Consider the following 23,669-nt stretch of genomic DNA (forward strand, 5'->3'; position numbering starts at 1 on the left):
GACAGTAAACCAGAAAAGACCAAGTAGTCAGAGCCTCCACTGTCTTACACCAGTCAAGAGACCAGGTCTTAGACTCCCCAGTGCACCTTCCTCTCTGCCGTCACGGTGCGGAATTTGGAGAATGAGCACTTGTCATACGAGGCGTAGATGTGGGCAGAAGAGTGAGAAGGGTAAAGGTAGGACACAGACGTTCCCACTAAGCTAGAGACTCCTGGACGGCCATAGCCATGACATACACAGGCTGTCCTCAAATCCCAGGGCCATGGGCAGGTCTTAGATATCTTTGGAATTTTAAATTGGTTGGCATCTGTCTAGTTTTAATCCTGATTTAGGTTCAGTTCAGCCAGAGAGTATGATTCTTTTTTTTTTTTTTTTTTGAGACGGAGTTTCGCTCTTGTTACCCAGACTGGAGTGCAATGGCGCGATCTCGGCTCACCGCAACCTCCGCCTCCTGGGTTCAAGCAATTCTCCTGCCTCAGCCTCCTGAGTAGCTGGGATTACAGGCACGCACCACCATGCCCAGCTAATTTTTTTGTATTTTTAGTAGAGACGGGGTTTCACCATGTTGACCAGGATGGTCTCGATCTCTCGACCTCGTGATCCACCCGCCTCAGCCTCCCAAAGTGCTGGGATTACAGGCTTGAGCCACCGCGCCCGGCCCAGAGAGTATGATTCTTTGGGGAGAGGGCCCTGACCTGGAAAACTACATGCTCAGTAGTCTGCTCAGCCACTAATGGCTCTGAGATACTGGAGAGTCACTCACCCTCTGAGAATTTCAGACTGTATCTCTGAAAACAAAATTCAGCGGATGAGGACAGCGGGTGCAAAGGTATTGTCCTCCACAGCTCGAAGTCATTGCCACTTCTAACTCACAGAGTACCTATCACAAGGGTCCCACCATCCATCGTGGGTCTAAGCAGGGAGAGACTTTGGCAGACCATGAAATCTGTGTTAGTTTCTAGGGCTGCTATAACAAAATACCACAGACTTGGGGTTTCAACCGAGATTGCACCGCTGCACTCCAGCCGGGGTGACAGAGTAAGATCCTGATTCGAAATCAGTCAATCAGTGGGAGCACTCTGAGATGGGTAACTCAAAGGAGTGGTTAGAATTTGAGATCTACCTAACAGTAGGGGAAAAAAAAGGCGGGATAAAGGACATATGGAAAACCAAATGATTTTTGGAAAGATAAATGGGTCCTTAGCAGAATAGATGGAAGATTCGAGTCATGTGACAATGTCTGTTTGGGTGTGGCGTCAATGTCTCACTTCTGAGATAAGATTTGCTTCTAGTCCAGGAGAAGAGTTATGACAACTAAGTTAAAAATTTGAGATATGTGAGGAGGTTCTGCTATTAAACAGGTAAGGGAGTTTCGGAATTTGAACGCTTTCAGCTGAAAATAATTCTTAAGCCCAAACTGGCACATTTGGAGGTCGCATATTCTGAGCCCCTTAAAAAGGGACAACATAAACACCGTATCTCTGATTCTGCCCAGGGTCCTGTGCCCTCTGGCACCAGGAATCACCAGTTCTCTCTGCCTTGTTTTGGGGTTTTCTCATGCTGCTATTTCGTTATGTCTTTTCCACTAGTATTTAAAAGCAATCAAACACAGGAACTTTTCCTTTTATATACTATTATTGAGCTTACGCTGGTCACTGAACTAAATGTTTTTCCAAAAAGAATAAACAAAAATCACTGCCAGTCAGGAACACACAGACAAAATGGTGGAGTACTAAGACGAAAAGAGATGTGAAATAAAGTGATAGATTCTGCAAGAGTTACTGAAGAGTCAGAAAAGGGCATGTTTCCTCTATGCCCTGAAGCAGTCAAGGGAGAGGAAGATCTGTGTTGTCCATGCTGGGGTGTTGGCTTAGGCAGGTAGATGCTGTGATGGGTGGTGGAACCGTTCAACAGGCAGACTTGAGAGCCAGCTTTACGCGGAAAGAGAACTGCTCTGTCATCCTCCGTGGGTCACATCCTGGAGATTCGAAGTTTAAACATTTTGATTTGGGGAGATTTAGAGTTTTGAGCTTAAAATGACTGAAGAGCCCCCAGATGGGTTTGCATGTTTTAGTCTAGAAGTCTGAACATAGATTTAATACTTATGAGCATACAGAAGGTGGAGCCAAGGGAGAGATTAAACAGGGCACGGAAGTTATTAAAAATATTCGTCGGGGGAAAAAAAACTACAAAACACGATTCTTTCAGCGGAAACCGGGACCTTTTCTCAGACTCCCCTACAGAGGGCCCTGATAAAGTAATCAACATGTGAACAGTAAGAACCCCAACCAATTTCATAGCGCAGTTTCTGGTAATTACTCCCAGTATGGAGCGGACAGTCCTCTTGCAAGACCCAATTTGGCGAACTGCTGGCTCCACGTGGGGCCTCCAAAGGACACCGTGGGGCACCCAATCCTGGCTGAGAACGAAGGCCGATTTAGAGGATCTGCAGAAAGGAATGCACAGAACATGCCTCAGTCTTCCCTATGCTGGCAGCAGGCCCTCCATATACGCCGGTTCCTCAAGATCCAAAGTATCAAACAAATGAATTGTTTTAAAACCCAGTACAACAAAAGATAGTAAAAATTAAAACTGCATAACAGTTACTTACATAGCATTTGCACTGGGTTGGGCGTTATAAAGTAATTTAGAGACTATTCGCAGTACGCGGGAGGTCGTGCATAGCTCCACGCGAATCCTACGCCATATTCTACAAGGGACCTGAGCATCCCGGACTTGGGTGTCGGCGGGAGCCCTGGAACCTGTCGATCCCCCTCAGAGACGGAGGGAGAACCGCGTTGTTTCTCCCAGCACGGCTCTGACCGAGGGTTGGGATTCGCCGACCCCCACGAGAAAGCCCGGCGGCGCTGAGACGTGTTCCCGGGACCAGATCTCTCCCGGGTGAGCGAAAGCAGAGCGGCTCGGTCCGCCAAAGCGGCCCAGGGCCGGGCATGTCGGCGAACCCGCCCCCTCCCGCCGGCCCCGGCGCCCGCATCCCCGGCACCGCCGCCCTTGAGGTCGCCCCTCGCGTGTCCGCCTCCTCGGCGGAGCGGCGCTTCCTGCGGTTCCGAATAAGCGCGGCTGGGAATCCGTCCGTCGGGACCGAACGCCGAGCGGGCGCGCCCCTGCCGGCCGCCGGCCTCCGCCGGCTCCTCCCGGGGCGCCCTGCAGACCTTCCCGTGGCCTCGGTGCGACGCCTTCCGGGCGGCCTCAGACCGGACACGGGCCGAAGCCAGAACCCGGACGCCGCGGGGTGGGAGCCGAATTCCCCCGAGGACTGTGGCGTAGTGACGAAGGGGGGGAAATAAAAAAGGGTGAGAGTGAGAGGGACCTGAGAAGGAAGCGGAGGAAAACAGAAAAGAAGTGACGACATGTCGAGAGGGCGGGGACAGCCGAGAACGCTTCCCGCCGGCGCGCTTTCGGTTTCCAATCCGGTCCGGTAGTCTTGTATATGAGGGGAGGGCGGCCCTCGCCCGGCCAGAAGCTGCTCCCGGCTGCAGCGATCATGTCCGGCAGAGGGAAGGGCGGAAAGGGCCTCGGCAAAGGGGGCGCCAAGCGCCACCGCAAGGTCTTGAGAGACAACATCCAAGGCATCACCAAGCCGGCGATCCGGCGTCTAGCTCGGCGTGGCGGCGTGAAGCGGATCTCCGGGCTGATCTACGAGGAGACCCGCGGCGTGCTGAAGGTGTTCCTGGAGAACGTGATCCGGGACGCCGTCACCTACACGGAGCACGCCAAGCGCAAGACCGTCACGGCCATGGACGTGGTGTACGCGCTCAAGCGCCAGGGCCGCACCCTCTACGGCTTCGGAGGCTAGGCCGCCGCGCCGCCTCTGCACGGTGCCATCCCAAAGGCCCTTTTCAGGGCCGACCACTTGCTCATCTGAGGAGCTGAGCGCTTGACTCAAGTACCGCAGGAACTAGGCTGGAACGTGGCATTGTCGGTGGGGAGGCGATCGGATCTCAGGTTCACAGAAAGCTGCTGTCATAAAACTCGCAGCCTTAAAGGACTTCGGTGCTTCACCTTTTGCTTGTCTGACCTGATTTTACCCTTTATCGATGCGAAGCGGTGAACGTGCTCTCGGTTTCAGCGCTGCTCTCTCGGTTCGCTCTGGTGCACTGCAGGCACACCTAGGGGGACACGTCATTTGCGCTGGCAATTTAAACGTCCCTTGCTGTGGAATCTCACTATTCGCTCAGGCAAACTGGGGAAAGTGCCTTAGATCTCACAGTCCAGAGATGCCGGCTCTCACCCGATAACGTTCAGGTTTCGTCAATTCACCTTTTTGGCCTTCATTTTCCCCTCTGCATGACCAGCGGGTGGACTACGTGCCTTAGTGTAAGGGTCCATTCATGTTACATGATGTCTTAAGACACGCACTCGACTCACTTCAAATAAAAGTGCGAGTTTGCAGAACCCAATCTAATTATCTTTGCACAGCTGAAAAGCGCGCTTCTGGCAAGTTAGTGCCCAGTGCCTGAAAAGGATCATTTCCTACGTTTAAGGAAAAGGCCCCTTAACTTAATCAAGGACCTGTGAAATGACCGTCTCAGTTGTGGCATTGCACGGATATAAATGCAGAGACATTTTAATGTGATCCTTCTATAAAAGTGACTCAAGGATATGATCTTCAAGCAACTTCAAGAAACAGGTCATCCAGGTATGTGACTTCCACCTCTTAGGGCCTGTTGTAGCTAAGAATGAGACCTGCAGAAACGTGCCCACCATCAATACAGAAAGCACAATTCAATTTTGATAAGGTAAAAGACAATTACCCTAAATCAGCATGGCCTAGATCACAGAAAGCTGTTCTCTGCAATTCTACACTATCACCTCTAGGTTGCCTTAATTTGGATTGAAATGAGGGTTCACGTTTTGCAGCCGTTGCATTACCCGTAAGTTTATATATTTATTTATTTATTCACTTAATTCATTATTATTATTATTTGCATTCTAGGCTTATGGTTTTACAGCAAAATTGGACTGTATGTATATGAGAGAATAAAATCTGTCAGCTCCCAAACGATAAACCAGTAGTTGCTTTATTGGTCATCAGACGTGGCTGCTCTCATCAGCATCAAACACTTGAGAATGAACTAGGTTTAAAACATGGTACTTAGCAATCGGGTTGCCAGCAAAGCAGCGGATGCGAGACTTGCCTTCCAGGAGCTTAGCATCAGAACGGAGAAGCGAAATAAATGCTTAATATGTAGGTGACATAAATCCATACCAGTAGGCATTTAGGAGTAAATGGCAAATCCGAGAGTGAGAGGCCGTACATATTCAATATGATGAGAAATTTAGACAATACTATAGGAGCCCAAATGCTACAGATGTCCCTGGCTGCTGGGAAACGAAGGAAAACTTGTCCATGGACGTGGGGGTTTGTGTCAGACTCTGAATAAAGAGCAGAATGCTTGCTATCCTTCCTACTGGCGAGTTATCTGCCCATTGCCTGAAAAGTATCATTTCCTGCGTTCAATAAAAAGGCCCATCATGAGATATGAGCTATATAGCAAAGGGGACGGGGGCAGGGAGGAAGTGGCAAGAATAACATTTGTGAAGATGTCCAGGTGAGAAATAGAAGTTTTAATGCTCCAGATGTTTCCTTTTCCCTTTAAAATCTGACCTGTGATTTCCAGCATTGCTATTTGAAATATCACTTTTTTTTTGACCTTTAAAGGTAATGCTGATGAATATATCTGATTCTCACCATGACCCACTAAAGAAGGAGATAAAATTTGCAGAGAAATAAAAGAGAGGTAGTGGGGTGGAAAACATCCATTATTTGAATCAGTGTAGCTCCTCATCTATCCAACAATGGAAAAACACATCCACTGTTCTCAAAGTGTAGCCTCTCATCTAGCAGTATTGATCACCTGGGATAAAATCTTGGGCCCCACTGAATGACACACTGAGGGGTGAGACCTTGTAATCAGTACTTTAAAAAAGCCCTCTTGGTGATTCTGATAGGTGTTAAAGTTTGAAAACCACTGATGTAGATAACAGCTCTTCTTCTTTTTTTTTTTTTTTTTTTTCCTTTTTGTTTTGAGACCAAGTCTCACTCTGTCACCCAGGCTGGAGTGCAGTGGTGGAATCTTGACTCACTGCAACCTCCACCTCCTGGGTTCAAGCGATTTTCCAGCCTCACCCTCCCAAGTAGCTGGGATTACAGCTGCCGCCACCATGCTGGGCTAATTTTTGTAGTTTTAGTAGAGCCCAGGTTTTGTCACGTTGGTCAGGCTGGTGTCAAACTCCTAACCTCAGGTGATCCACCCACCTTAGCCTCCCAAAGTGCTGGGATCACTGCACCCGGCCTCTTCTCTCTCTCTCTCTCTGTCTCTTTAAAACAGTTTTTGTTTTAATTGAAAGGTATTTAGAATATGAACATATGTTGCCCAGATGTTTCCCAAATGCTAAACATCTGGGCAACATTTGCTTTCTTTGACGGAGCAGAAACCATATGGATGATCCTAATACATTTCTTGTAGCAAAAAAACATAGATGGAAAAAGGTAAAACGGCCTTTGTTTCTTCAAAGAATTTGGGGCAAACAGAAAAGATGTATGAATGAAGAACATAGCCAGCTTGTTTTACTAAATATCAGTTTGTACTTCGAATAGCACTTAAGTTCGTAATTAATGGATGTGTTTTCTTTTTTCTTCCAAGATTTCTCCAATATCTTGTCCTTTACCATTGCACATCATTGTATACATCTTTACAGTGACGTTAGTACTCGCCCTTGCTCCCACCATGTCAAGCCCACCACATACTATTATGGTATAGACATGGCTAAATCCTCTATCAGCTGTCAGCCCCAAAACATTGCCAAGTCACAGGATACGCAGCTATGTATGGTTTTACATTAATAAAAGCCCCCTTTTCTGAACCATCTGTCATGGTGAAGGATATAATGCTATTTGTAGCCATCTATAACAGCAAGGCATATAATTTCTCTCTTTGATTTGCTCCCAAAATAATTTCCTTCCAATTTCAATCCTTCGGTAGCCCAGGTGCTCTCCATGAACCAGCTTCTGGCTGCCACCTCCTTCCCTGCCTAGATGGATTCAAGACTTCCACTCAAATATATAGAAATGACTATAAAGCCCAGTCTGTGGGTTTACTCCCATTACCACGGTCACAGAGGCACTTGCATGTCCCACTGGCTAATCAAACTTCACCATGGATGAATTTGAAGTCTTTCTTCCCTTTACCCGCTCCTTACCTCTCTGAGTAGCTCATCTTTTACTACATTCTTATTCTCATTGTTTGTAACCTCTTACTCTGTACTTCATACTCTAGCCAGTGATGTACATGTTAGTTCCTTACTTGAAACAAAGGAACTGAACTGAAATTTGTGCAGAATGTTACTAGTTCACATAAATATGTATAAATATATAGATAATTGTTAAGGAAAATGCTCACAAAAATTTAAGAATGATTTATAAGGGTTTATCTTTATTGAACATTTCTAATAGTTTGAATTTTTAAAAATAAGCATGAATATAAATTTCCCCCAAATGATCAGAAGTTAGGTAGGTAGGTCATCTGGAGTATACAAACCATGAGAAATCCTACCTTTGTCAAAGTTAAATTTTCACATCTTCAGTGTTACTGAGAATTTTATTATTTTTTTTCAAGATTGAATCTTGCTGTTGTCGCCCAGGCTGGAGTATAATGGCACCATCTCGGCTCACTGCAACTTCTGCCTCCCAGGTTCAACTGATTCTCCTGCCTCAGCCTCCCAAGTAGCTGGAATTACAGGTGCCTGCCACCATGCCCAGCTAATTTGTATATTTTTAGTAGATTCTGAGTTTCACTACATTGGCCAGGCTTGTCTCAAACTCCTGACCTCACGTGATTGGCCTGCCTCGGCCTCCCAAAGTGCTGGGATTATAGGCATGAGCCACCGTACCTGGCTGATGACTGACAATTCCTGCCTTTGTCACAGGATCATTTTAGGGATCAAATGAAGAGTTCTATGTGAAAGAAAAATGAGGCCATGAAGTGATATAGAAACCAAAGGTGATGTATTTATTGCCTTTCCCATTGAATGTAGTTTTCGTTTTTTTGTTTGTTTCTTTTGAGACACGATTTCACTGTACTTAAGGTGACCAGGTAAGGAAGGGAAGGGGTATTAGGATATGAGAAGGCAGACGCAAGAAGGGCCCAAATCGATGAGGGCAAGGAAGAGCAAGGGAGGCTCACAGGGCTGACTCTGGAAGAATGGGGGTTTTTAGGGTCACAGAGAAGGGGAAGACATTCTGGACAGCAACAGAACGTGTGAAGATATTATATGCTTGGAGATTGCAGATGCTGTGTGGGGCTAGAACATTCTTGTTCAGCTGCAAAAACATCTGAAACCTGAGAAGGCTGTGGGAAACATGAGGAACTAGATGTGTGATACTTTGAGTTTTTCTAAATTAGTAACTGCTAATAGAGTAGGAAAAATTAATGGGGTGCTTATTCTGGACCAAATACTGTACGAAGTTTTTTTTTTTAACCCCCCAAGACATGGGGTCTCACTGCTGTCACTGAGGCTGAAGTGTGCTAACAGGGTCACAGCTCACCATAGCCTCAAACTCCTGGCCTCTAGCAGTCCTCTTGCCTCAGCCTCCTGAGTCACCGGGATTACAGGCATGAGCCACTGCACATGGCTTGTGCTAGGTACTTTACAGAAATTGTCACTTTTACTATTTCCAACCAAACTATGGGCAAGTTACTGCTCCCCCATTTTACAGATGGGAAAAATTAGGCCTATGGAGATCTGCCTCCTGAAGTCATGCACCTGTTTACATGGAAAACGTTGGGATTCAAACTTGGGTTTGTCCAACTCCAGAGTCCTTCCTGGTTATTAGCCTCCAGTGCTCTGAATTGCCATGCAAAGGAATATTAACTTCGTTCTGAAGGGAATTGGAAGGTCGTGGAAAAATTTTGAGCCTGAAAGGGAGACGCTCAAAACAACAAAACGCAAACAAAAAACAAAACCCTCATTTTTTTAAAGATAGCTCTCATAGAGTGGAAGCTCAATGGCAGGGCAGAAAGACCAGCCTGACTAGCTAACCTCCTAGACCAGAGCTGGTAAGGGCTTCCGTTGAGGTGTGGTCATGGGAGGATGGAGAAAAGGTGATACAATTGAAAGTCAGAAGGTAGATTTAGCAGCATTTGGAACTCACGGGATTTGGACAGAGGACGGGAGGAAGGGACACCTGACCAGTAGAGATGGAGGTAATGAAGGTGTGTCCCATGAAGACGAAGAACGTGGAAAGAAATCAGTTTGGAAAGTAAGATGCTGCATGAGGTTTTGGAAATAAGCTGGGTTTGAAGTGTCTAGTACCCATCCTGTCTGCCAGACAGAAACATTGGTGTAGCCGGGCACGGTGGCTCACATCTATAATCCCAGCATTTTGGGAGGCCAAGGCCAGAGGATGGCCTGAGCCCAGGACTTCGAGACCAGCCCGGGCAAGTGAGACCTAGTCTCTACGAAAAACAAACACACAGAACCTAACCCAGGCACGGTAGCGCATGCCTGTAGTCCCAGCTACTCAGACGGCGGAGGTGGGACAATCGCTGAGCCGAGTCCAAAACTGCAGTGAGCGAAGATTGTGCTACTGCACTCCAGCCTGATGAGTGAGACCATTTCACTCACACACACACACACACACACACACACACACACACTGTAGAGATCAGGATAGGGTCTCTTCAGAAGATTAAGCTCAGATTAACAAAAGCCCGCCTGCACCCCGTTCCCCCGGCAATTCTGACTTACGGGCAGGATATGGGGGTAACCACTGTGCTGGTGGAGGTGGTGCGGGCCTCACCAACACCCGACCGGCAGTCCCAGCGCAGTTCTCCGCACATTTGCCCGCAGAAAGCCGGGAAGGCAGAGGTGGGGATTTCCCTCCGTAGCCAGACGGCCGCGCCCAACGGGTGCGGTGGGTTTGGGCGTGAAGCACTGCGGTGTAGCACTCCACCTCCGCAAAGGCCAGGCGCTCTTCCCGAGAGTCCCCTGGACTCGGGCCCGACGCGCCTCTCCTTTCCCCGATATCCGTACAACGTTGGGTCCCTGTCAAGCGCGGGAAGAGCTGGGCTGCCAAAGCCCGAAGCCCGCGCCCAGGAAAGCGGCCACCGCCCGGCCAGGATAGCTGACCTAGGTTGGATGGCCAAGCTCAAGACGGCACCGCAGCCAGGAAACCCGACCCTGTGTCTTTCTTTGGGAACCGAGCTGGAAAAGCTTTCCCGGCCCTTAATGCCGGAGGAGCACGGAGGGCAAGCGGTACAGCCTCTTCAAAGTGCTGCTGTGGGTGGCTCTGAAAAGAGCCTTTTGGATACGATGGAACCTACGAGCCGAGCGCGCACTTAAGCCCGCTCCCCGCGGATGCGGCGGGCCAGCTGGATGTCCTTGGGCATGATGGTCACGCGCTTGGCGTGGATGGCGCACAGGTTCGTGTCTTCGAACAGCCCCACCAGGTAGGCCTCGCTGGCCTCCTGCAGCGCCATCACGGCCGAGCTCTGGAAGCGCAGGTCCGTCTTAAAGTCCTGCGCGATCTCGCGCACCAGCCGCTGGAAGGGCAGCTTGCGGATCAGCAGCTCCGTGGACTTCTGGTAGCGCCGGATCTCGCGCAGGGCCACGGTGCCCGGACGGTAACGGTGCGGCTTCTTCACCCCGCCCGTGGCCGGCGCGCTCTTGCGGGCCGCCTTGGTGGCCAGCTGCTTTCTCGGGGCTTTGCCGCCGGTCGACTTGCGGGCAGTCTGCTTCGTACGGGCCATAGCGAACCAAAAAAACCGAAACACTCGCCAACGCAGCCCCGGGGACAGAAACGGGCTCCCAGCCGCCCGGCAGCCGCCTTTATAGGCACAGTCTTTTCCCGATGGGGCGGAGCAATAATTGAAAATCCCGCGCTGCCCGTCCATTGGCTGCGACGTCACCCGCCTTCGCGTCACCGGTTGGCTCGGGCGGAGTCCTCCCTAATCCCGCCCACCCGCCTGGCTGGCTGCTTTCCCGTTGGCCCACAGTTTTTCAAGCGTTCTTCCCTTCCTTCGGGTGAAAGTTTGCCATTGCCGCTTGTGTTCGATTGTTGCCTGGACGCCCTTCACTTCCGTAGAACGCGCTGCCCGCGATAGCCCCCTTTCTTGCTGCGCCCTGTAGCTCCTGCAGGGCACCTTCTTCCGTTTCCCCCCCTCCGCCCCGAGTCGCTACTCCGCGGGACATTTTTCGCCTGCCGGGTGCCCTTTGGGTGGGAGAGGTGTCCGCCCCCCAGGGCGCAGGATTCCGCCTCCAAGGCCGGTACTCCGCCCGGAAAACAGAAATGGAAACCAAGACTAGGTCAGCTGAGTAAAGCCAAGACCCAGCTCGGCCACAATGGCGAGCGCTAGCCTCTCAGGGCCCTCCGAGCGGGCGGTGGGGGCGAGGAGCACGTCCCGCTAATGCTCGAGGAGGCCCGAGTGCCGGGCCGCGACTCCGCGGAAAGCGCCGGGGAAGCGCGCGCTTTGCGCCCGATACCCAAGCGCGTTGGGTAGCGCCCCAGGCGCTGGTGTTCGTGACTCCAGTGGACCGCGACGCGCAGGACGTTTGGTGCCTCCGCCTGCGCCGGGGAGATTTAGGACCGGGGGAACGAGATGCAACACGGCACACCCACCCCCTCCGACCCGCCACCCCCGGGCTCGCAGTTTGGCACCGACAAAGGCTGCACGGGGAGTACGTGGCCGGCGTTCACAACTCCTTTATTTGAAAACGTGGGTGGCTCTGAAAAGAGCCTTTTGAGTTCGCAGGTGCCCCTTCGAGACGCGGGCCGGGCTGCGCTTGACGGACGCCAGCCTCACTTGCCCTTCGCCTTGTGGTGACTCTCCGTCTTCTTAGGCAGCAGCACGGCCTGGATGTTGGGCAACACGCCGCCCTGGGCGATGGTGACTTTGCCCAGCAGCTTGTTCAGCTCCTCGTCGTTGCGGATGGCCAGCTGCAGGTGACGGGGGATGATGCGCGTCTTCTTGTTGTCCCGAGCCGCGTTGCCCGCTAGCTCCAGGATCTCGGCGGTCAGGTACTCCAGGACCGCCGCCATGTAGACGGGCGCGCCGGCCCCCACCCGCTCCGCGTAGTTGCCTTTGCGCAGCAGGCGGTGCACTCGCCCCACCGGGAACTGCAGGCCAGCGCGGGACGAGCGCGACTTGGCCTTGGCGCGGGCCTTGCCTCCTTGCTTGCCACGACCAGACATGACAGCGACGGCAGCCCGCAGAACTAACGACAGAAACCTCCCGCCTGGCGACCAGGAAAGTCGCCCGAGACGCCGCCGCCTCACCCTTTTATAGACAGAACGCCGATTGTCCACGGAGCACTTTGATTGGCTCAGGCACACATTGTCCTGCTGGCCAATACGATAGCTCCGCCGGAATCCACTCATTTACATAATCTCGTCGCCCTGGCGTGGGGCGCCGCGGAAAACTCGCGAAGCGGAACGCAGCGTCTTGGGAGCTTTCATGTGCAGTCAGGCTCCGTAAGTGCAGGTGCGTCGTGGCTTCAGGTAGAGCCCGGTCAGGCGGCGCGGCGCTGCTCGCGTTCTTGGGGGTCTGTGTCGCCAGTGCGTCCGCCCCGCCTCCCGAGGTCACCAAAGTGCGGAAGAAGGACCGCAGGAAGCGCAAGCGCAGCCGCAGGAAGAGCTGCCCGGTGTGGGTGGATGAGGTGCTGAGGCGGGTCCACCCGACACCGGCATCTTGAACTCCTTCCTCGACATCTCCGAGGGCGTCGCGGCGGCGGCGTCCTTCCCCGACGCACTACAACCAGCGCTCCACGGTCACGTCCCGCGAGATCCAGACCGCGGAGCGCCTGCCTGGCTGCTGCCCGGCCAGCTGGCCAAGCCCGCGGTGTCCGAGGGCACCAAGGCGCTCACCGAGGACGCCAGCTCCGTTTGTCCCTACCGGGACCTGGCGCTCGCTCGCTCCCTCCGCGAGTCGCTGGCTGCTTGACTCCAAACGCTTTCAAGCTGCTCTTGTGTTTTCAGTTCCGGTTCATGTTTTTTGGCTTCTCGTTTGCTTAACTTTAAAGAAAGCTGGGCCGGGCGCGGTAGCTCACGCATGTAATCCCAACACTTTGAGAGGCCGAGGCGGGTGGATCACAAGGTCAATAGATCGAGACCATCCCAGTCAACATGGTGAAACCTTGTCTCTACTGAAAATACAAAAGTTAGCTGGGCATGGTGGCGCGTGCCTTTAGTCCTAGCTACTAGGGAGGCTGAGGCGGGAGAACTGCTTGAACTCAGGAGGCGGAGGTTGCGATGAGCCGAGATCGCGCCATTGCACTCCAGCCTGGGTAACAAGAGCGAAACTCCGTCTCAAGAAACAAAAACAACGACAAAATCCTGACAACTCTTTCAAGGCCAGTTACCTGTTTTCAGATAGGCACTGCTATTAGTATGCTTATAGATTGTTAGTGGTGTATTACTTTGGTATTAGGCGTTCTTGTGCTTGCCTTAGAGGGCTGCTCTCAAAACTGTCTTTGGCTTGTGTACGTACCCGTCAATATGTCCCCAGCAAAGTGTTTCCTGGTGAGAAATGCAGTTTAGTTTTGATAAGCTTATGTAAGATCAAATTGTCTGTATGAACAAAAGTTTGGGTCTGCTCTTCAGTGGTAAAATGAAGGTAGAGGTTAAATGTATTGTATGCTCTGAGATGTGTACTTTAAAGGGAATAGTTCAAGTTTTATATATGGTATGGAGAAATTTCTTGAGGTTTTTATATCTTTTCACTAACACGTGTCTATACCACCATTCATTTGAAAATTCCTTAAGCAGGTAGACGGAAGCTTCATATTAATACCTAGGAATTAACACCGATAACACTGGTGCCATCTGTGCCCTCTAATTGAAATACCCTAAAAATCTACTCAATACCGTTAAATGGTGTTTTCTCACCCGAAGAAGTATCATTCAGAAAAACGTGTCCAGTTTAAGTTCCATACAATGGCAACAAGATACATATGATTTCTGAACCCAGCTCGGGATCCCTGAAAAGCAGAAGGACCACAAATGTGCAAGAGAGGTTGATTAGGTTTGTTCTCAGCTTTGGGAACACGGGACTTGTAATAACACAGCCTCATTAACCTTAAAAGATTATACTGATTGCTTTGGTGTTCGTAATCGGTAGGTTGGCCATAATAGAAGCAAAGAAAGCAATTAGGAGGCTGTTGCAGTTCTGTGGGCTGGAGCAGTGTTTCTTAAAATCTCATCTCCCGACCAGCAGCATCAGCATTACTTGAGGTCATTAAAAAATGGAAATTCTCAGGTTCCAATTATTTGTGGTAACAAGCTTTCTGGGTGATGATGCATGCTAAAGTGTGAAAAACACTCGATAAATGACATGTTGGAGTACAGTGGGGGTCATGGACACAAATGTTGGATTGTATCTTTGAGGTAGAATTCATAGGTGTGGCTGAGAAACAGGATTTAGCTAACAATGAAAACCCCTAGAGTTTTTGGCTTGACCAACGGTAGATAGTAGTACTCTTAGGATAGAACATGGGGAGAAGATATTCCTTGGGACACGGAAGGGAGATCGAGTTCTGATTTAAATTTGAAAAGCTGTTTGCTATTCAAGTGGATATGTGGAGTTGACAGTTTAAGAGATGCATCTAGGGTTCAGTAAAGACAACACAAGCCTGTGTTTAAGGTCCACCTGTTAACTGTGACTACAGCGAGGGGAATAATGGACATCACCTTAAAGTATTTTTCTAGACCTTATTACTCATGTGTTTGTCATGAGGTAGAACTTAGTTTATAATTGTGCAATGTATGTTATTGACCAGATAGCATTTATTTTTCTAATTCTGTTTCTGTTATAGTATGCCACATGTGCTTCCCAGAAACATGTTTTACCCACAGTTCTTAGGGTTGGCCTGACGAGTTTATTGTTGTCTCAACCTGATTCTTACTGTGATTAGTTCAGGAATCTAGATCAAACGAATTGGCATTTAACATTTCAGGAAGTGAACTGAGTTAACAACTGACTAACTCAGCAGGGGAGTGTATTATGCTATTATCTTTTGGAAAAGAAGCTTGTTTTCAAGAGGCAGCAGCAGGATGGACCGCCTTTGGGTATGATGGCAAGAGTGACTACAGACAATATGCAGAGGAGGGCACAGTGTGGGGGAATCAGGGAACTGAGCCAGACTTAGAGTTCAGCCAACTCTTGATCTCTGCTGTACCTTTGGACTTCCAGTAGAGCCAATTTGTCTGACATATTTACTTATCCCAATTTGAATCTTGAAATATGAAGCAAAGACCTTTCATGAAAGGTCTCAAAGAAACAAATAGGGTTGATTAGGACAGAATTGCTCCAACTTCATATTTGGAACAAATGTGGAAATGATAAAAAACCAGTATTTGATGAAGGCTAAAGACTAATATATTACCATCACAGAAAGAATGTCCAGGCTTCATGGTGGCACGTGCCTGTCATCCCAGCTACTCAGGAGGCTGAGGCAGGAGAATTGCCTGAACCCAGGAGGCGGAGGTTGCGGTGAGCCGAGATCGCGCCATTGCACTCCAGCCTGGGCAACAAGGGCGAAACTCCGTCTCAAAAAAAAAAAAAAAAAAAAAAAAAGAATGTCCAGGCTTTTTTTGATGTGAAATTTTATTTAAGAATTTAAAATAAACTGTGAATCTAAAAATGTTAGTAGCTGTATTAATTTCCTAGGGCTGTCAAAGTATCATAACTGTATGGCATAAAACAATAAACATTCTTTCATGCTTTTAGAGGCTAGAAATCTGAAATCAAACTGTTGGTAGGGCCATACTCTCTCCAAACCCACGATGGGAAGATTCTTTCTGGTCTTTTAGTGCCTGGTAGCCCCATTTGTTCTTTGGTTTGTGGCAGCATAACTCTAATCTCTACCTCCGTCTTTTCCTGTATGTCTCCATGTTTCCTTTCTTTCTGAGACGGAGTTTCACTCTTGTTGCCCAGGCTAGAGTGCAATGGCGTGATCTTCGCTCACTGCAAACTCTGCCTCCTGGGTTCAAACGGTTTTCCTGCCTCGCCTCCCGAGTAGCTGGGATTACAGCATGTCACCACGCCCCCCTAATTTTGTATTTTTAGTAGAGATGGGGTTTCATGTTGGTCAGGCTGGTCTTGAATTCCTTGACCTCAGGTGATCCACCTGCTTTGGTCTCCCAAAGTGCTGGAATTACAGGTATGAGCCACCAACACCCAGCCATCTCTGATTTTTTTTTTTTATAAAGGTATCAGTCATACTGGATTAGGGCCCACCCAACGACCTCATTTTAACTTCACTAAATCTGCAAAGACCCTATTTCCAAATAAGGCAAAATTCTAAGGAACTAGGGGTTAGACTTCAACACTTCTTTGCAGGGGGACACAATTCAACCCCTAACAATAGTTAACAGCTGTGGCAGGCTAAATATGCCCCCCACATATGTCCATATCCTAATCCCTAGAACCTGTTAATATTACCTTATATAGCCAAGGGAATTTTGCATTTGTGATTCTGAGACAGAGATTGTGATGGATTATCCAGGTAGGCTCCAAAAGTAATGACCACAGCCATTATAGCAGAGGCAAAAAAGTCAAGTATGGAAGCTGGTGATAGAGAAGCAGAGGGAGATTTGAAGATTAATAAGATGCTTGTTTTGAAGATGGAAGTAAGGGACCATAAGCCAGAAATATCCCTCTAGAGGCTGGAAAAAGCATGGAAATATACCCTCCCTTAAGGCCCCCGGAGGGAGTACACCCTTGATTTCGACCTAGTGAAACTGAGTTCGTACTTCTGACCTCCAAAACTAAGAGAATAAATGACTGTTGTTTTAAAACCATGAAGTTTGTAGTAATTTGTTGTAGTAGCCACAGGAAACTAATACAATAACTATACAGGATAAAAAAATGGAGAAATTTGAATATGGATTGCATATTAGTTAATATGACTGAATCAATATTAAATTTGTTGGATGTAATAATGCTACTGTAGCTATTTAGGAGAATATCCTTATTTTTAAGAGACATGCCACTTTATTTAGGGAGAAGTGCCAACATAGTCACAGTTTTTTTTTCAAATGGTTCAGGGGCTGTCTGTGTGTACATGAGAAGACAAAGACAAGACAAATGCAGCAAAATCATACTAATTGGTGAATCTAGGTGAAGGGTCTATGGTTGATCTTTGTACTATTTTTTCCAACTTTTCTGTAGGTTTAAATTTTCAAAATAAAAAAATGGGAAATACTTTAAAAACTAATCAAAGACAATTATTAGTACAAGAACTTTCATACATTGTTTTTTATTTTTACAATAATTTATGTAAATTGATAGAATTTCACTAATTTCACTACAAGTTATATTTAAAAGCCTTACACATGTTTGATAATAGTATATGTAAACTAGAACTCTGAATGATATCCACTGGTCAGAATACATACTGTGTAGCGGTAATGGTGACTTTCGTGATTGTACAAGTCCAGGGGATGCCCCAAATGACACTGACTTACAAGCCTGGTTATTCTAAGGTTGAAACTGAAGTTGAATAGGTTTTAGTCAACTACTGAGACCAAAGCTGAGGCAGTCCTGTATACACACACACACACACACACACACACACACACACACACACCGTGATTCTAAATATTTACAGAAAGAGCAGATTATCAACAAAAGAATAAGAATCAGACCAATATGAGAGCTTATAAACCTAACCCCCTTCTCTTTCCTAAACTCCAGATGCTCACACTTTGAACTTCCTATTTGATAGTTAACACTTCCATACTTACAGGAGTCTCAACATTTTGTTCAAAACAAGTACTCTTGGTTTTCTTCCTCCAAGACTACTCCTCACTCATTTCAGCAAATAGCAGCTGTTTTCAAGTGCTCCGTGTAAAAACCTACAATAAATCCTTGATTTCTCTTTCAGTCAGCCTATACTCTATTAATTTCATTTAAAATATCTCGACTACTACTCAGCATCTCTACTGCTACCACCTGCCTCTCCAGTCAAATTCTTCAAGAGCACTCCATCTCATTTACAAGACAAAAATCTCAGCAATGGCCTGTGAAACTCCTTAATGGCCTACAACATCCCGCCCTCAAGCACCTCTCTGACAATCTCTCCGTTGCAGTGTTACTTCAGCCACATTAACCAGCTTGCATATTTCTCACTTTCACCAAACCTGCTCCTGCCTTGGGGCCTTTGTACTTGCCATTTTCTTTTCTTTTCTTTTCTTTTTTTTAAATTGCATTTTAGGTTTTGGGATACATGTGAAGAACATGCAAGATTGTTGCAAGTACTTGCCATTTTCTTTTCTGAGAATACTCTGCCTCAAGATATCCTACAACTCACTATCTTACTGTATTCAGCCCTCTGCTCAACTATTAACTGATCAGACCTGTCAACCCACTCCACCCCACTCCATGTTCTGCTTTACTTAACAGCAATGCACATATGGCTCCATGAATAATACAAATGTATTTGTTCGCTTTTTACTTATCCACTAATTAAAATGTAGAAGTTTTCCATTCTGTTTACTGCTGTATTCCCAGTATATTTTATCCCAATGTGCAGTGATTTTTTTCCTTTTCTCTTATTGTGGGAAGTGATGTGCACAAATACACATAATGAAGCCTGAATAATATGTCACATTGCTTTCATAGTTCACTGTAAGTGAATTTTACTAAGAAAGGAAAAGTAGCGATTGATAGATAATATGATTACATTGAATCACTCTCATAATTAAGTGTGTATTGCTTTCCTGCACTTATTCTGATTCCCCAAGACCAAATGTTAACAACTACCTCCCCACCATATAATTATTTACCCAACATTGTTTAGGTGCCTGTTAAAATGAAGTCATACACCTACCTTATAAACTCAACCTTTCCCTATGGTCTTTCTCTCTATGCTTTAACTTTTCAGGCTTACGAAATCTGCCTTATCTCTCAGTAGAGCCATGTAAAGATATCTGCAAAAGCAGGAAAATGTTTCCGGGGAATTAAGCTTTGAAATTTTGTTTCAATAAAGGTAAATGTAGCACACTGCCGAATAACTAAGAAATGTTTTTAACTGGGTGGGACAGACAGCAAGTGTGTCATCCTGGAAGATAGTATTTGGGATTTTATGTAGGTACATTAAGAGAAAAAAGTGAACAAAAGTGGGCTAAACTAGAACACTGCAGTATGCTTAACATGTACTTTCCAGTAACTTTGTGTTATCCCATCATCTTGGTAATTTAACCTTCTGTTCTCAGTTTGATCTTTTTACATTGCATTTTAAATCCTACTAAAAATATAGAGCCCTGAATTAATAAAGGATTAAATGAAACTTTTGTATAGCTCACTGCAATTCTGGGGGAAAAAAGAGGGTAGGGGGGATTGTCTGGGGTAGTGACTGAAAATTGTGAACAGGTTCTTACCAAGGAGTAAGACAACTGCATAACCACATGGCAGTGGTTACCAAACCTGTGAGTCACCTGGTGTGTTCCGCAGATGTAAACCCTTGCCTCTCGTCCCCAGTGCTTCGGATCAGTGGAACTATGTGGTGTTTAAGGAATATACAATATGTATTTATGTACCTATTTGTGTGTGTGTTGAAAGCTTCAGGGTTAAACAAGTTTGAACTGTTTAGGAAACACTACTGTTTAAGGTATCCACTCTCAAATATAAAGACCTTTAGAACTTCTCTAATTTTTCATGCCACTCAGTGCCCAGAAGACTGTAAAATTCCCAACTTTAACAATGAGAAACTGTCTATATACCAACACTTGACTAAAAAGCTTTACTATACAGGACAACAGAATTTACATTATTCTGATACCACTTAACGTCTTGAGACCCAGCAATAAGTACCTATAGATTCACAGCACCTGAAATAATACTAAATTGAGACAAGAAGGCTATGGAAACTAAAAATTGCTTGAACCACAGAATCGAGGTGTACAGGTGCGGGGTTAAACCGTACTATACGTGGCTAGGCGTCGTCTCAAAAGTATTAAGAATGTTTGAGGTCACGACACAATTTTGCAAGCTCAAGTTAAATACTATTAACATTTTTTTTTCTCCACTCTCTTGAGCAGATTTACATTTACCGCACCCGTAGCATGCCGTCTCACTTCGAAAAAGGCAAATTATGTGCACATGATCATGTCACTGCACGGTAGTTCGACCAAGCTACAGATTATAGACTTACCTTATACTCCTCTCAGGTCACCTGAAGAAAAAGGGGTAGGTGCTGCGGGAAAACCCCTAAGAAATCAGTGGGAAAACAGCTGCTTTCACTGAGACAGGTGAGTAGCTCTGAAAAGAGCCTTTGGAATCCCGCAGCCGGCGACGCGCAGGGAGCGAGCGAGCCAGTGAGCGCCTTGGTACCCTCGGACACCGCGGGCTTGGCCAGCTGGCCGGGCAGCAGCCAGGCAGGCGCTCCGCGGTCTGGATCTCGCGGGACGTGACCGTGGAGCGCTGGTTGTAGTGCGTCGGGGAAGGACGCCGCCGCCGCCGCGACGCCCTCGGAGATGTCGAGGAAGGAGTTCAAGATGCCGGTGTCGGGTGGACCCGCCTCAGCACCTCATCCACCCACACCGGGCAGCTCTTCCTGCGGCTGCGCTTGCGCTTCCCGCGGTCCTTCTTCCGCACTTTGGTGACCTCGGGAGGCGGCGCGGACGCACTGGCGACACAGACCCCCAAGAACGCGAGCAGCGCCGCGCCGCCTGACCGGGCTCTACCTGAAGCCACGACGCACCTGCACTTACGGACCCTGACTGCACATGAAAGCTCCCAAGACGCTGCGTTCCGCTTCGCGAGTTTTCCGCGGCGCCCCACGCCAGGGCGACGAGATTATGTAAATGAGTGGATTCCGGCGGAGCTATCGTATTGGCCAGCAGGACAATGTGTGCTTGAGCCAATCAAAGTGCTCCGTGGACAATCGGCGTTCTGTCTATAAAAGGGTGAGGCGGCGGCGTCTCGGGCGACTTTCCTGGTCGCCAGGCGGGAGGTTTCTGTCGTTAGTTCTGCGGGCTGCCGTCGCTGTCATGTCTGGTCGTGGCAAGCAAGGAGGCAAGGCCCGCGCCAAGGCCAAGTCGCGCTCGTCCCGCGCTGGCCTGCAGTTCCCGGTGGGGCGAGTGCACCGCCTGCTGCGCAAAGGCAACTACGCGGAGCGGGTGGGGGCCGGCGCGCCCGTCTACATGGCGGCGGTCCTGGAGTACCTGACCGCCGAGATCCTGGAGCTGGCGGGCAACGCGGCTCGGGACAACAAGAAGACGCGCATCATCCCCCGTCACCTGCAGCTGGCCATCCGCAACGACGAGGAGCTGAACAAGCTGCTGGGCAAAGTCACCATCGCCCAGGGCGGCGTGTTGCCCAACATCCAGGCCGTGCTGCTGCCTAAGAAGACGGAGAGTCACCACAAGGCGAAGGGCAAGTGAGGCTGGCGTCCGTCAAGCGCAGCCCGGCCCGCGTCTCGAAGGGGCACCTGCGAACTCAAAAGGCTCTTTTCAGAGCCACCCACGTTTTCAAATAAAGGAGTTGTGAACGCCGGCCACGTACTCCCCGTGCAGCCTTTGTCGGTGCCAAACGGCGGACCTGGGGGTGGCGGGTCGGAGGGGGTGGGTGTGCCGTGTTGCATCTCGTTCCCCCGGTCCTAAAGCTCCCCGGCGCAGGCGGAGGCACCAAACGTCCTGCGCGTCGCGGTCCACTGGAGTCACGAACACCAGCGCCTGGGGCGCTACCCAGCGCGCTTGGCTGTTGGGCGCAAAGCGCGCGCTTCCCCGGCGCTTTCCGCGGAGCCGCGGCCCGGCACTCGGGCCTCCTCGAGCATTAGCGGGACGTGCTCCTCGCCCCCACCGCCCGCTCGGAGGGCCCTGAGAGGCTAGCGCTCGCCATTGTGGCCGAGTTGGGTCTTGGCTTTACTCAGCTGACCTAGTCTTGGTTTCCATTTCTGTTTTCCGGGCGGAGTACCGGCCTTGGAGGCGGAATCCTGCGCCCTGGGGGGCGGACACCTCTCCCACCCAAAGGGCACCCGGCAGGCGAAAAATGTCCCGCGGAGTAGCGACTCGGGGCGGAGGGGGGGAAACGGAAGAAGGTGCCCTGCAGGAGCTACAGGGCGCAGCAAGAAAGGGGGCTATCGCGGGCAGCGCGTTCTACGGAAGTGAAGGGCGTCCAGGCAACAATCGAACACAAGCGGCAATGGCAAACTTTCACCCGAAGGAAGGGAAGAACGCTTGAAAAACTGCGGGCCAACGGGAAAGCAGCCAGCCAGGCGGGTGGGCGGGATTAGGGAGGACTCCGCCCGAGCCAACCGGTGACGCGAAGGCGGGTGACGTCGCAGCCAATGGACGGGCAGCGCGGGATTTTCAATTATTGCTCCGCCCCATCGGGAAAAGACTGTGCCTATAAAGGCGGCTGCCGGGCGGCTGGGAGCCCGTTTCTGTCCCCGGGGCTGCGTTGGCGAGTGTTTCGGTTTTTTTGGTTCGCTATGGCCCGTACGAAGCAGACTGCCCGCAAGTCGACCGGCGGCAAAGCCCCGAGGAAGCAGCTGGCCACCAAGGCGGCCCGCAAGAGCGCGCCGGCCACGGGCGGGGTGAAGAAGCCGCACCGTTACCGTCCGGGCACCGTGGCCCTGCGCGAGATCCGGCGCTACCAGAAGTCCACGGAGCTGCTGATCCGCAAGCTGCCCTTCCAGCGGCTGGTGCGCGAGATCGCGCAGGACTTTAAGACGGACCTGCGCTTCCAGAGCTCGGCCGTGATGGCGCTGCAGGAGGCCAGCGAGGCCTACCTGGTGGGGCTGTTCGAAGACACGAACCTGTGCGCCATCCACGCCAAGCGCGTGACCATCATGCCCAAGGACATCCAGCTGGCCCGCCGCATCCGCGGGGAGCGGGCTTAAGTGCGCGCTCGGCTCGTAGGTTCCATCGTATCCAAAAGGCTCTTTTCAGAGCCACCCACAGCAGCACTTTGAAGAGGCTGTACCGCTTGCCCTCCGTGCTCCTCCGGCATTAAGGGCCGGGAAAGCTTTTCCAGCTCGGTTCCCAAAGAAAGACACAGGGTCGGGTTTCCTGGCTGCGGTGCCGTCTTGAGCTTGGCCATCCAACCTAGGTCAGCTATCCTGGCCGGGCGGTGGCCGCTTTCCTGGGCGCCGCCTGCTCACGCCCTTTCGCTCCTGGGCGCGGGCTAGCGGGCTTTGGCGACCTAGCTCTTCCCGCGCTTTACGGGGGCCCAGCTTTGTGTGGCTAGCGGGGAAAGGAGAGGCACTTCGCGCCTGCGTCCAGGGGACACTCAGGGACGGCGCCTGGCCTTTGCGGAGGAGGAATGCTACAGGACCCGGCTTTGCGCCCAAACCCACCTCTCCCGGTGGGCGCGGCCGCCCGGCTACGGAGGTAATTCGCCACCTCGGCCTTGCCGAGGTTCTGGGGACAAACGTGCGGAGAAACGTGCTGGGGTGCCGGTTGGGTGTCGGTGAGGTCCGCACCACCTCCACCAGCACACTGGTAACCTCGATATCCTGCCCGGAAGCCAGAATTGCCGGGGGAACGGGGTGCAGGCGGGCTTTTGTTAATCTGAGCTGAACCTGAAGAGACCCTATCCTGATCTCTACAGTGTGTGTGTGAGTGAAATGGTCTCACTCATCAATCGAGTGCAGTAACACAATCAAAGCTCACTGCAGTTTTGAACTCGGCTCAGCGATTCTCCCAC

General features: G+C 49.8%; 6 protein-coding genes across 6 annotated transcripts; 3 read left to right on the forward strand and 3 right to left on the reverse strand.

Annotated features, from left to right (window-relative positions):
- Positions 1-356: 356 nt before the first annotated feature.
- Positions 357-3,507, reverse strand: LOC141582178 (uncharacterized). Its single transcript, XM_074389757.1, has 3 exons — positions 3,372-3,507; positions 2,612-3,277; positions 357-2,446 (listed from the first exon to the last, which is right to left on the reverse strand). Exons 1-2 carry the CDS (start codon positions 3,505-3,507, stop codon positions 2,655-2,657), a joined length of 759 nt encoding a protein of 252 aa, XP_074245858.1. The 3' UTR covers positions 357-2,446; positions 2,612-2,654.
- LOC101053501 (histone H4) lies at positions 3,467-5,030 on the forward strand. The gene has a single exon (XM_003941985.4). It carries the CDS (start codon positions 3,506-3,508, stop codon positions 3,815-3,817), a length of 312 nt encoding a protein of 103 aa, XP_003942034.3. The 5' UTR covers positions 3,467-3,505; the 3' UTR covers positions 3,818-5,030.
- Positions 5,031-10,079: 5,049 nt separating this feature from the next.
- LOC120360186 (histone H3) lies at positions 10,080-10,830 on the reverse strand. The gene has a single exon (XM_074389919.1). It carries the CDS (start codon positions 10,770-10,772, stop codon positions 10,362-10,364), a length of 411 nt encoding a protein of 136 aa, XP_074246020.1. The 5' UTR covers positions 10,773-10,830; the 3' UTR covers positions 10,080-10,361.
- Positions 10,831-11,709: 879 nt separating this feature from the next.
- On the reverse strand, positions 11,710-12,317 carry LOC120360184 (histone H2A type 2-A). Its single transcript, XM_039460203.2, has one exon. It carries the CDS (start codon positions 12,212-12,214, stop codon positions 11,822-11,824), a length of 393 nt encoding a protein of 130 aa, XP_039316137.2. The 5' UTR covers positions 12,215-12,317; the 3' UTR covers positions 11,710-11,821.
- An 8,609-nt stretch (positions 12,318-20,926) lies between these two features.
- On the forward strand, positions 20,927-21,515 carry LOC101052214 (histone H2A type 2-A). The gene has a single exon (XM_003941981.4). It carries the CDS (start codon positions 21,011-21,013, stop codon positions 21,401-21,403), a length of 393 nt encoding a protein of 130 aa, XP_003942030.2. The 5' UTR covers positions 20,927-21,010; the 3' UTR covers positions 21,404-21,515.
- A 778-nt stretch (positions 21,516-22,293) lies between these two features.
- LOC101053187 (histone H3) lies at positions 22,294-23,094 on the forward strand. The gene has a single exon (XM_003941984.4). It carries the CDS (start codon positions 22,309-22,311, stop codon positions 22,861-22,863), a length of 555 nt encoding a protein of 184 aa, XP_003942033.2. The 5' UTR covers positions 22,294-22,308; the 3' UTR covers positions 22,864-23,094.
- Positions 23,095-23,669: the final 575 nt, after the last annotated feature.

Source organism: Saimiri boliviensis, chromosome 19, assembly GCF_048565385.1.
Source record: "Saimiri boliviensis isolate mSaiBol1 chromosome 19, mSaiBol1.pri, whole genome shotgun sequence".
Lineage (NCBI taxonomy): Eukaryota > Metazoa > Chordata > Mammalia > Primates > Cebidae > Saimiri > Saimiri boliviensis.

Excerpts from the sequence above, each read along its gene's own strand:
- LOC120360186 (XM_074389919.1), bottom strand. The coding sequence starts at position 10,772 with ATGGCCCGTACGAAGCAGACTGCCCGCAAGTCGACCGGCGGCAAAGCC.
- LOC101052214 (XM_003941981.4), top strand. The coding sequence starts at position 21,011 with ATGTCTGGTCGTGGCAAGCAAGGAGGCAAGGCCCGCGCCAAGGCCAAG.
- LOC101053501 (XM_003941985.4), top strand. The coding sequence starts at position 3,506 with ATGTCCGGCAGAGGGAAGGGCGGAAAGGGCCTCGGCAAAGGGGGCGCC.
- LOC141582178 (XM_074389757.1), bottom strand. The coding sequence starts at position 3,507 with ATGATCGCTGCAGCCGGGAGCAGCTTCTGGCCGGGCGAGGGCCGCCCT. Across the intron at positions 3,278-3,371 it reads TGTCCCCGCCCTCTCGACAT|TCCTCGGGGGAATTCGGCTC; the intron begins GTCGTCACTTCT and ends ACTACGCCACAG.
- LOC101053187 (XM_003941984.4), top strand. The coding sequence starts at position 22,309 with ATGGACGGGCAGCGCGGGATTTTCAATTATTGCTCCGCCCCATCGGGA.
- LOC120360184 (XM_039460203.2), bottom strand. The coding sequence starts at position 12,214 with ATGTCTGGTCGTGGCAAGCAAGGAGGCAAGGCCCGCGCCAAGGCCAAG.